Source organism: Porites lutea, chromosome 10 (assembly GCF_958299795.1).
Source record: "Porites lutea chromosome 10, jaPorLute2.1, whole genome shotgun sequence".
NCBI lineage: Eukaryota > Metazoa > Cnidaria > Anthozoa > Scleractinia > Poritidae > Porites > Porites lutea.
This window is the reverse complement of record NC_133210.1, coordinates 17,014,847-17,028,072: the sequence shown is the minus strand read 5'-3', so window position 1 is coordinate 17,028,072 and position 13,226 is coordinate 17,014,847. Positions and strand designations below refer to the sequence as shown.

At 39.3% G+C, this 13,226-nt stretch overlaps 1 protein-coding gene across 1 annotated transcript in view; it reads right to left on the bottom strand.

The window, feature by feature from the left end:
- Positions 1-3,235: 3,235 nt before the first annotated feature.
- Positions 3,236-13,226, bottom strand: part of LOC140950619 (chordin-like protein 1) — a 30,446-nt gene continuing 20,455 nt past the window's right edge. Inside the window, exons 9-13 of the mRNA XM_073399858.1 lie at positions 10,997-11,090; positions 6,933-7,048; positions 6,066-6,162; positions 4,659-4,937; positions 3,236-3,513 (exon numbers count right to left, since the gene is read on the bottom strand). Of these exons, the coding sequence (XP_073255959.1) occupies positions 3,335-3,513; positions 4,659-4,937; positions 6,066-6,162; positions 6,933-7,048; positions 10,997-11,090 (765 nt within the window). The 3' untranslated portion in view covers positions 3,236-3,334. The remainder of the gene's footprint in view (positions 3,514-4,658; positions 4,938-6,065; positions 6,163-6,932; positions 7,049-10,996; positions 11,091-13,226) is intronic.

Sequence of the window (13,226 nt, the reverse complement as noted above, 5' to 3'; positions counted from 1 at the left end):
TTTCTCGTATCTCAACCGAAAACTCTCTTTACCTGCCGATCAGCTTTATCTGAAATTTAAGAGATTACTTTCTTATTATTGCACTACACACAACAAGATAAAAAAGTACTAATTATTTTAAAAAGTATATAAATTAACAGTAGGCCACTTCAACTACCATTGTTTTCTGTTTAAAAAGTATCATGTTTTTTGCCCACTGGATACGAAACTTATTTTGCTAACCTCAAGTTTAAAACATTGTTGACGTACCAAATTTAGCCTTGCAAGTGCTTACCAAGGCAGTAGGTAATTTTCAATTATTAGCGAATATAAATCACATGGAGTTAAATAACAGCCAAGTGAGTTTTATTTATTTTTTCTTTACAGATTATATATATACAATTATTTCAAACCGCACATCTGCTCTATGAGTTGACTGTCGTGCTTTTTGTCTTGTTTGGGAAGGATGGTACGCAAAGGGAACAGCTTTATCAGGTGTTTATAAAAAAAAAAGAAAGAAAATAATGAAAAGGATATACTGTCCAGATGTTTTTCAAACTTGGGACAATTGACAGCCATCAGGGGCACCCAACGACTGTTTTCTGTTGTTTGTCTGCGCTATAATTTTTTAGTAATAAAAACTTGATATGAAAATCTGAAAATCAGTTGGACCGTTTTAATCTCATGCTCCTCTGTGTTTCCAAAAGCACACTTTCACGTCCCTCTTATCTAAATACAACTTCTGTTGTCCAGATGTTTTACCCCTTAAAATATATTTTTCGTCTACCCACTACGGGTAAAAGAACCACCAATAAAAAAGAGGGTCACTGTCCTCTCTTCACTGCACAACAGAGACAATTTTAGCTTCAAATGATCACTTTAGGCAAAGGGACTTGGGCGAGTTTAAAGACCAACACTTTTTCAATCGGGGGAATTACCTAGTCGCCTTTGAAACCATTTGTACAACAAAGAGGGGGCCTTGGTATCCTCTCTTAAGGCAACCGATGAATATCACGGCCACCTTTAATTTATGCGCAGTAGGTGATACGCATTGCAAAACAAGGGAATTACCTTAAGTTTGATCTATCTTTGTGACTTCACCTTTGAAAGTGACCAGTGCGAAGAAAACTGCTAAAATACTACACTCACGGAAAAGCAAAAATCTTAAATGAACCAAAAGCTATTTAGGACCCAATTTATAGGGTTCAACCTGGCCCTGGGTTGCTCATACGTTAGATTGTGCTATCCAGCGGATAAATCACTATCCACTGGATAGATAAAAGGGAAACAAATTGCGTTATCCACAGAACAGAAATTTATCCAGCGAAAAGCATTATCCACACTTTAAACAACTGGGGCACGTCCGGTTCCAGAAAAGGTTTTAGAGGTGCGGGCTGTAGCTTGGAAAGCATTTCTGAACAAATTATGAATTTGATTAAAATTTCTATCTATTTATTTTCTACTTATATGTCTCCTGAATCCTACGAAAAAGTAATCTTGGTGTCATACTTCATTATATATTCTTAGAACTGTAAGGAGAAATTACAATCTCGCTCAGCGGCCTTTTCCTCATCTACGAAGTCAACACGTGTGAGCTGTACATGTCTTAAGATAAAATAATGGTATCTGGACATATGAATAATAAACTAATGTTTCAATTTATTTTTAAATTAATCTCACAGCTCCTACAAGGCACTGCTTGTCTATTAAAAAGCAGCGGTCTATTCAGTGTCCCGCAATACCTAATATCGAAAGAGTCCGTTCTTTTGGGATGACCCGGATCCGAGATCACACGGATCATACCACAGCGAAGGAACCGATGAATAATCCATCGGTTTATTTGAAGTATCGCCATCCGGATCATTCCAAAGGAACGCACATTCACAACTAAAAAGGACTTTATTGAAGGTGCTTCTTAATGAGCGAAATGAAGGAGACTTCGTTAGCGTTATACAGTTTCTTCCGTTTTTGCAGCTAGAAAACACCAGGAGTTCGATTCCCCTATTTATCTAAAATAGAACTTAAACTTATCCTCTAAATATTTTAGCTGGATTATATACTGTGAACTAGCATGTGAGCAAGCTCTCCGGGGCGCTCTTTTCGCCCCGCCGCCAGAGCGTCGCGGAGAGCTTGCCCGCAATCTAAGTGTGAACAGAAAGAGAATTAGAAAAGCACTATTTAAGATCAAAGAAAGCTATTAAGCATGACGTTTTTCCCGCAGTTTCTCAGTTTACACCACTTAAAAGTCACTGTTTTCTCTGATTCTGGCAAGTGTTTCCAAGCTTAAGTTTGAGGATGACCTCGGCAAAAGAAGATTCAGAAAGGTCAACGGTGATGTTCCTATAACATGCTGAAACTTCTTAGAATCGAAAATTTTGGAGAGTCATAATGGAAGAACGGTGTTGGTCAATATTCTAGAAGTTAAAACTCGCAGAAGAATCCAGACAGCCATTGTTAAACAATACTGAGTCCTCCAAAGGGAGTAAAAAGATGGGCCTCCTGATATCAGTTGAAAGTGTTAATGCGAAGGTGGTCATCGGGATAGTCGTCTTATATGAACAATCTATGGCATTTGTAGCCTCTGAAACGTTCCCACTTATATTTGAAGACATGTAGAAAAAGCAAATTATGCGAGTTTTGTCTGTATAAAGCAATATGACACAATTGTAAACTAAATCTCTAGTCGTTATCAAATGCTTTCATGAAGGTTTGTTTTAAAAATTGATACCTCTAACAACAAATGTTTTATAACTTTAGTCCTAGTCACCCGCATCTTGCCCAGTAATAGCCTGCGAACGGCAGACGTTTCTCCTCGCTCATCTCCGCTGAGGGACGTTTCGCGAGGAGGAACGTTTGCGACTCAGCGACAGAAATTCCATACTGATGACGTAAATCAATGTTCACTTAATAAATCAGGTATTCATGGGGTTCCAAATGCAAATTTGCTCAATTTTACGTTTCTCCTGGTCGATTTTGGAAAAGTGTTGTGTTCATCTGCGAATGAGCTCCAGCAAAACTCAAATGCTTCTTCTAGAGAAGACTATGCTCCACAAATATTGACTGTTTTGTTGGAGATTCAGCGCGTTTACATTTGACCTTTGCCTCCTTTTGTCTTTTGTCTGTCATTCGTAAACAATAGCTAGAACAATGAAACGACTCCGTCGACCAATCAACGCTCCTGACCGGATTCCGGACAGATTTTGAGTCATCAGTATGGAATTTCTGTCGCTCAGTAATCGACGTTCCTCCTCGCGAAACGTCACTCAGCGGCGATGAGCAAGGAGAAACGTCTGCCGTTCGCAGGCTAGCCCGGTAAAAAGAACTCAACGTTTTCAAAATAACGTTGATTAGATTCTTAAGTTCCAGGCTCGGTCGGCGTGCTTTCTAGCATCTTAAGTATATCAGGTGGGCCCCGACTGACACAGTTGCTGACACGGCCTCTAAGCCTCTCCACTATTTTACGTACAGTGTGAACACATCCGTGGCTATGGTGACATGGGCGTTTCTCGTTGTCCCTCAGTTTAACTATCTGCACTAGAAAACAAAGTATAAAAAGTTAATTAATGATTGATGGCGTTTCTTCTTGACAGAAACATTCTTGAGATTGATAGCAACCTTGCCTAAACACTATATCAAGCCTCTAAAATTCCAGAGAGGGATCAGGGAAAATCTACAAGTGATTAAACTACCGCTTATAAGCCCTGGGCTTATACATCTTCGTAATTAGGGGTTTTAGGAGGGATTATTAATGGAGGAGCTTATCCGAGAGGGCTTATAATCGGACCTGAAAAAGCGCTTCGAAACAAGCTATGGCAATGCCGATCAAAATACGCTTTGCATTTACTTGCTATTATAGGCTTCAAAACCCCATTATAAATCGAATTCATTTCAATGCAAGCTAGAGGAAGGCTTATATCAGATGAGGGAGGGGGGGGGGGGGGGGATGGGCACCTGTCATAACGCAACCACCGACCAAACTGATCAATCATTTTATCACTAATAGGTTATGGCCAAGGGTATGGAAGAGTAGCAACATCACTTCAGTATTTAAAAAAAGCTTCTGAGACTAATAAGTCTCTCTGTTGTCAAGGTTGAGCCTTGACAACAGAGAGGCTGTTGCTACGCTTTCAATTTATCTGGGTAGGGCGTTTGACTCCGTATGTCACGGCCTACTGCTTGCAAAACTCAGAGCTTATGGCTTCACAGATCAAGCATTGGAGTTGAAGAGGAATTAATTACAAGATAGGCGGCAGAGGGTCAAAATGGACGGCGTTTACTCTGACTGGAAACCTAAAGTTGGGGCTCCTCAGGGAACCCTGTTGGGCACTTTGCTTTTTAATATTTATATTAATGATTTGAACCTTCAAGTTACAAACATCTCTCTATGGTTGTATGCAGATGACACTACTAAATATTCATCGGACGTTTGCCCTCCAGTTTTAGAATATGCTATTAATTCTGATCTTCAAATATTAACAACATGGCTTCGGCAAAACTATGTAGAGATCAATGCATCCAAGACGCAGGCAATGGCCGTAGGTCCAGTACCCTATCGCTATAACTTCAGTGTACTGCAGTGGACACTACCGATACACTTAAAACTCTTGGTGTAACATTAGAGTGTAACTTATTTTTGTTGCTCATTTATTATTTTCTTTGAACGGAAATTTTACACCTACCTTCACGAATCTTTCCAAGGTGAATATAATTACTGTTCTGGTTAATTTGATCGAAATTCCTCTTGGTAGTGTTCGTTACGGTAACTGTTTTGTTTGTTGTATTAGCAACAAGGCTGTGTATTTCCACAAAGTTTCGCTCTCCGTCCACAAATGCAAAGTGTACTCGGATTTCGGTCCTTAAGTTTTGATTTCTGCGTTGGATCATCTTATATTCATAGACCCTCCAGTGCTTTCCTTGGCAGTATCTCCTAACAGCTGGTTTCATGGTGGTGTTGGTACCTGTTGTTGGAAATGGTCAGTTACCTCTTTAATCACAAGCTCTGATCTTCTAGCCTGTTTCTCAAGATAATTAGCTTTTTTTCGTTGAAAGCGCTTCACGCTCGCGTAAATTTAAGTTGACAAATGGCGCCGAAAACATATAACCAGTTTCAGTTTCTAAATGTTTAGAACTGTTTGAGCAGACATTAGCCTGAGAAAACAGCCGACATGTCGCGACGTCACCACTGGTTTCCCCACGAAATGACGTCTGAGAAACGAGCGCAGAGATTCCATACTGATGACGCGTCACTACCCAGATCTGGGTAGCACTTCTGATTGGCTGAGTCACATTTCCCACGCGGTACGATCAATCAGAAGAACTACCCAAATTTGGGTAGTGAACATCGTGCACGTGACCTCCATTTCTTATTGGTCAAGTGTGTATAGCCCATACTTGGCGGCAAACTTCGGTTTCTTTGAAATACGAACATTTCCACGGTCACCAAGTAAAGTTGAAGTAGGCACATTTTTTTTACCCCTTCACACTCAAAATAAGTTCTAAGTACACTTACCTTATACATGTACTTGAAGCTCTAGTGTGAAGCCAACAAATATTCCCAGAACCGTATCTATAAAGTTTTAACTTTAGACTGGTTTTAAGTACCGAAAACAACTTTAATAGTAATGTAAAAGAAATTACTTGTTGGCTTCACACTAGAGCTTCAAGTATAATGAAATGTAAGTGTGGAACCTACTTTGAGTGTGAAGGAGTAAAATTTTGGTACTTCAGCTTTACTTGGTGACCATGGAAACGTTCGTATTTCAAAGAAGCCGAAGTTCGTCGCCAAATATAGGCTACATCACACTTGACCAATAAGTAATGGAAGCCATGTGCAAGATATGCACATGAGGCGGTTCCAAATTGCCACGAACGGAGAGATTGACAGCTTTTATTTCAAGTAATATACTTTGCCAACAAGTGTGAAGCCATGCAGCCAGCAACTGTCTTGCTCTTGATTTGTTTTCTTGAATACATGCGTGCCATTCACTCAAGCTCAATATTATTTGGGATGACTGGCTCAACACCTTTATTTTTTCGAAATTTTTAAATTTCTATAGAACACTATGAACATCAGAACAGCATCTTACCTTTACATTCCTTACAACATTTCCCGGGAACGGTTACCGGCTGTGCGCAAGAGTAATTGGACGGACAATGCACAGGACTGCAATCTATATTGGGTGGCTAAAATATAAGACAGTGTCACGTCAACAAAGTTCGTACCCTGCGATTTTGGGAGTCGTGAGAGAATTCACGCGAGAGCCTCAAGCGAAAGGACACGCGAGTGCGAGGGGCATGTTCTCTTGAGGCTCGCTTCGCTAGCCTTTACTGGAGAGCTTGCTCGCAGGCTACAAAGTTTGATTAGTGCAATGCTCGATGTATGAAGAAACAGAGTCAATCAAACAGTCAATCTATCAACAGTCCGTATCAATCATTAGCACAAGAATCCTATGCGAAGACTGCACAGGTCTGTTGTGTTCCGAGTTTACACGACATGGTAACTTGGTCAAAACTTTCTAATAGCTGAGTAGTTTGCCCATCTGTTTGCAAATAAGGGCAAATTGACTGTACTACCCTTGTTAAATATCTAGAAAAGGTCAACAAGCTTGTGTTCTCCATGCACGACTCCACACGGAGCACTTATTTAAATTACTTCTGTCACTAAGCAGTCTTGTACCCAGATCTCACCGGCGTTTGTTTGTCAGTGGAAATGTGAGATCTTTCTTTGCTACGTGACCTTCGAGATCTGAGTACGAGATCACTCTGTCCCCATCTGCGTGGTTAAAACCCAAGTGTAGGAAATCTTTGAAATATCTGGTTATCATCTAAGAAAGAGTGCCTTCCTAAATAAGAGATATTGACCTTTTAACGCCAAGAGAATTCAACGTCAGATTTCTATTAGAACTGCAATACAAACAATTTTAAATACATACTCTTATCTAGAATGAACTTACAATGCAGACGCATAGGATGCAATAGGTAATACCAAAAGGGACAACGTTTGGATGGTAAGAGTAATTAGAAGGAACTCTTTGATTGTCTGGCAACAAACATCCACTTTCAGGGGTGACTGAAATGCAAAATAAAGATGGAATGCTCAGCTTTTTTACCATAGACGGAAGTTAAATACAGACTTCCTCAAAGGCAGGGGCTCACCTATGGGATTTTCACTCCCGGGGGGTACTCCCTATGATGGCCTATACGGGAAGGCTCCGCCCGAAAGGGGTACCTTTTCCAGGCTTCAGGCATATAATAAAGGTTGGTATTTGACTAGTTAAAGTATATAAAAGGGTAGGGAAATCTGTCATTTGGGTCTGTGAAAGTGCCCAAAAGGGCTAACAGATGAATTTTATGACTTTATAAAGACGAGAAAACGTTCTGTTTTTGTGATTGATTGCTATTTGAAAGACGATGCATTTACAGCAGTTAAAAGGGACTGATGCAAATTTTTAAACATGGTAAGTGAAAGGGGTACCATTCGTCAATAAAAGGTATACGAAGGGGAAACCTTTTTCGTGAAAAATTGTATATAAAAGGGTAAGGGGTCGGATCTCGGGGCGGAACCTTCCCGTATAAAAATTTGTTAAGTACCCCCCTGGTTTTCAATTAATCTATATAAAAAGTAAAGGAGGTATGGTGGCAAAGTCAGCTCAAAAAGCCTATCGTTTGTTTCCATAGATGTAATGAGCGACTAAGCAGTATAAGTAAACATTTGGAGAATGTTTTAAAGTCGCTATCCATCTTTGAAGTTGTCCAGAGGCAAACAGTGGCAGCAACGAAGGTTTAGATATGGCTACTGAAACAAATAGAGTAGAAAAAGGTGAAGTAGAAAGGGAGGACGGTAAGGTGTTTTTGTTTGGGTGTTTGTAAAGGGTTAGCCTTTATTGTTTGAAGAAGTTGGAGGGTCACGACTTTTTCCATGAAACGGTTTAGATCTCCTGGCTGACTCCGCTCGCCTATCGCCAACAAGGACGTACCTTCCCCTTGCTGACCATCCATGGGACTATAATCAGTAACTCGAGTCTGACCGCCACATCACGTGTAGAACAACTTACCGATAGACTCAGTTCCTCGAACAATTTCTCACATGCAGTGAGCAGTTTTAAGAACAATCAGAATTGCATTGCTTAATCATTTCCTTAGCTCACTAAAAATCCTGCGTATTTTCACTATACCAACATGTTTGATTGAAAGTGGCCCGAACCTATTTATAGGCGTGTTGGTTATGTTTTTGAATCGGGTTTTTTAGAAGGAATTACTAACCGATTTCTATACATTTTGGTGTAATTAATAAAGAACGGTGGAACGTTAAGAAAATGCTATTTAATTTTCTTGTAAGTATAAAAACGTTTGAGATATAGCGTATATATTTTAACCGCGCATTTTTACAAAAAATGTGAATAACTCCGAAATCTTACGACAGATTTTCCCCTTACTTCAGCATTTAAGCCTAAGAGCTCTTCTAGTTTTATATCTGCAAGTTTGAAGTCAATCGTGACCATACAACTCGCTGCACTGAGAATGCTGGGCAAATGTAACCTTAAAATGCTACGCTAACACATTCGTGAAAGCTGACGCACAAATAGAGGAAGGGTGCTGACTATCTCCTATCTGAACGGGTATTCTTACCAAAGCTTTATTGCAAGAAACTGATCAGAAACCTACGGCGAATACAGTTTACACTACATGAGGACTAACTTTATGCTGAATGCGGGGTGTCACCTTAAGTCACCTTTTTGTCCCCCTAAACAGCACTAGCACCAAGAATCAATACCCAGGTAATGGCATCCGCTTCTATCGGTTTGGTAGATTGTTTAAAATTAAATCGTCTTTTCGTGTAATAATGACAGTTGAGGCTAGATCCCAAAAAGGTCCACGCCCAAGTTCAGTTTGATTTGCATACCTTTTCGTCCCACTCGAGATTTGGAAATCGATCCAGCATTTCTAGAAGACTTACGGACTGAAAGAAGTTAAAAAGATTTAATGATGGTTATTTTAGAAGAGTTTACGTTAGATAGAAGTGACTGAAGAGCTTAGCAAGCAGTGCCTATTTCTGGTGCATTAGAGCATACATAGCATTAGCTTCAACGTACAAGGGTATTGTGCGACATAATGTAAAACAGACAAAAACAGAAATAAAGAACTTATTTCCTGGTGGATGTATGGCAGTGGGGGAATCATTCCTTCCGAACCAAAAATGTTAAAAAATATTAAAACATCAAACGATTTTGATATATAAATAAAAACGGAGATACGATTTTATGTGTTTCTTTTCTCATAAAATGTGAAAGAGTCTACCGCACATGGTACATGTATAAAGAAAGAAAACGTAACAAATACCGTCACAATCGCATCAGTTTCTGCTAGATCCGTTACATTGAATTGTTCTCAGAAACTCTACCTCCTTTCACTGACGATCTGATTATTTTACAAACTATTGGTTTGTACAAGAGAGCAATTAAATCTGACGTAGTCTGTAGCTTAATAAACAAGTGTCTTAATCCTTTGATGGCGTCACAGCAGCCTATCTTCGAAAGATATCGCTGAAATTTGAGTCTTACTTCTAAGGTGTGGTACCAGAGTCGCAGAACGCATACCTCGGAAGATTTCTGTAATAAAGCCTCCAAATATTTTTCTGCCACGTTTAGCTGGTTTCTTTGTCGGTGAGTTGGCTGAAATAAATTAACGCCGAACAGAAGGAGAAAGATGACAAAGCGATTGCACTCAACCCAGCATAATATATTGTTTTGTAGTTATTAGTATTAATCAGGTGCGTTACATTATGCATTATTTATTATTAGCTGTTACCGTTTAATTTTTGATATAGTGCTGTTCTTCAGTCCTGAAAAATAGGGTGTAAGGCGATTGGAAGATCAAATTGATTTCATCGAAGTATTTGCGGGATTGGAATTACAGTTACTTGAAAGAGACGAGTGAAAGAGACGCCCGACTCCTTATCCCAGAAGATACCGAGCTGGAGCAGCCGAACAATAAATTCATTCGACAATAAGGAACTCCGTTAGAGCAGCATTTCACTAATTCGTTTCGTCAGGAGCTGCAGTTTCATTTTCCTGCCAGATCCAAATTGAAAATTTAACTTTGATTATAAAGAAAAGGACAAAACTTACATGAAAAAGGGGATGTTCCTTAAAAATAAAGCAACTTGACTCTGGGTAGAATCCGTGCCTTAAAAAAGTTCGTGTTGACTAAATACCCAAGTACTGTCTTGGAAAGCTGCGTCCAAGCTAGCCACTGTACTCATGGGTAGATAACTTTTTACGTGCGACCGATTTGCAAAATTCCCTTCCCCCTTGCAAGCACCCAAAGCGCCTCAACAAATCAGGAGGCAATTAAAAAATAAAAATCAATACATAAAAAGATAAACAAAAAATCAGGAGGTTATCAGGCAAGCACTAGAAATCACATGCTGTTTACCTTCTGTGTTCATCTTGGCGTCAAGTCCTACCCGCAACTGAACTTTACAAGTTTGATAACCAGGCAAGATTTCGAGCGCTGCCTTAAAATGTTTTTGTTTACTAATTCGAAGTTTTCTTTCCATCAGCAACCAAAACTGAACAACTGCACAACAAAGGAGAACTCTTGAATGAAGTTGACGTAATAGTTCACTCCTCAAAATTAAGTGCTACAGTGTATAACGCTAAAATAAATGTAATCCGTTATATTTTTTAGAAGCCACGAGAAGATAAACACTGAAGGAAAATGTCGCCCCATGTAAGGGAACCCGGGAAATTTTTGCTTGTGGAATCCGGAACCCTGGGCTTCGGAATCTGGAATACAGCTCAAGGAGTCCGGATCCCATAACGATTGGAATTCAGTTCCGTTAACAAAGACTGGGATCCAGTACCAGGAATCCGGAATCCACCGCGTGGAATCTAGAATCCAAGGCGTGGAATCCAGAATCAAAGACTGTCTTGGATTTGCATACATCCCACACATGGGGCGAAAAACCGAATCATTAATATTGGGCAAAATTGGCCCGTGCTAACAAGTCGTTTACCTGGGCAGGTGTCGCAGCAGGCTCCAGGTTTCCGTACAGGGCTGACACAGGATAGCGTCGGGCAGGTAGGTCTTTGACACACCACTGAAGTGTTCTAAGATGGAAAAGTAGAACCAATTCCATTTCCTTCCAGTGGTGTAGGCAATATTATTTAAGACAGCTTTACATAGGAAACATGAATCACGATAAATTATATTATTATTAATTCAAAATATTTCCCCAATTCTGAATGGCTAAAAGCACACGCATAATTCACCATAACCAATTAATGATGACCAAATTTGGAAGAATTTTGTGTTTAACGAGGAAATGACGTCAAAAATGCACCCCGCTACTAGTTAAGGCACCATTAACGAGAAGACCTGGGGACGGGGTTGAGTTGTTTTGCTTGTGAAAAAAAAATGGAGGACATTTCACTCGTTTCAAGAGTAAGAACTACTGCTGAAACTAGACGAAATAATAGCTAAAAACATGGCAAAAAGAGCAAGAAGACAACTCGTAGGGCGACATCTCCTATTTGGAGAATATTTGCGGGGCTGGACAAACCTAAACGTACGCTATCGAACATGAACTTAATATCGATGCAGGTAAGCATGTTTTAGTTATTTTTTTCAACTAGGAATTATTTTGAATGAATAATAAAGTTTGGCCTCGGTGGATAACACCCTCCTCGATCTGCTTAAGTCCTCATTCATTAATTGCTAATTAATTTGAAATACTACTATGACATTAAGCGTTTATTAATGTCATTGAATACTGAATGTTCCCAGCGTCAACTTCTTATTGTTAAACCAACTCAATTCTGAATCACTGAACTTGATCGCCTTATCGAGCGCTCGAGAGTGCCCAGCTTTAGCACAAGCGAATCCTTGTGCTAACGTCAATGTTTACATTTTTGCTCTAAGTTAAGGTGGCTCGATACATTTTTCAGGGTCAATACCTCCCAAGTTTGAGCATAAACTACGTCGTCATAAACAACGATTTGGAAGAATTGCCACCACAATTGTATTAGATAAAGATGAAAATTTGTTATGACCTGGGTCGCAATGACATTGGAGTTGTTATAGCAACGAAATGGAGCCATTTCCTATTTTACTTGCAGCAGTATTTCTCGGCAGTTGGAACCGTTTTTCCAAAATCGTTCACGGGAGCTTTTTCCGCCAATAGCCGCCTCGATGTTCGTGAAGTTTAAGCGAAATGTGTAAGAACGTTATCGAGATATTTTAGAACGAAGTTTTTATGGTTAGAGATACAGTAAAAAATAAACAACCTTGATCCTTGGCTGCTATCTGTAGAAAACGTAGCGCTTTTGACATGCAATTTCACCTCACAGTAGATTCAATCTTTTTAAAAACGTGGGTGAAGGATCATGGAAATAGCCCCAGCGGATTGCTAGAAAGAAGGATTTGATTAGTATGCATCGAGGCGCTCTTGTTAGAGGTTTTGTAAACGTTTCGGTCTACTTTAACAAATTAGCGAATAATTTTTAAACCGCTGGATAGATTTGTTAAAAATTTAAGATTCTTGAGATTAACCGTCCTTTTATAACACCTTTTAGTTTCAAGATTATTGATATGTTTTAAGCCTGTTTACAAGTGAGAGCCTCATTATTCAGGGGTGTTGTCTCCAAGTTTCACATTTTCGTGCACAACAACAGGTAGCATTTTTGCATGTTGCAAATGCATTGTTAGTTACTGCTGTTTACGTGAAAATGGAACTTGGAGACAATACCTGGAATAACGAGAGGCTTTCACTTGTAAAGAAGAAACGTCAGATATATATAAAAAATAGCAATTTGTAGCCCTTATTTTACTGCCTTACAATGTATCGATAATCTAAAGACTCAAAGGTCTCCTAAAACGACCCTTAATCTAGAAAATCTCAATTTGTTAAAAAAATCTATCTAGCAGTATAAAAAATTATTCGCTAATGTGTTAAAGTAGACCGAAATGTTTACAAAACCTCTAACAAGAGCGCCTCGATGCATACTAATCAAATCCTTCTTTCTAGCAATCGGCTGGAGCTATGTCCATGATCTTTCGCATACGTTTTTAAAAAGATTGAAACTACTACAAGATGAAATTGCATGTTAAAAGGGCTTCGTTTTCTACAGATAACGGCCATCCTTCAAGATTGTCCATTTTTTACTGTATTTATAACTATAAAAACTTCATCTCAAAATATTGCGATGACGCTGTTACAGATTTCGCTAAAACTCCCGTGAACGATT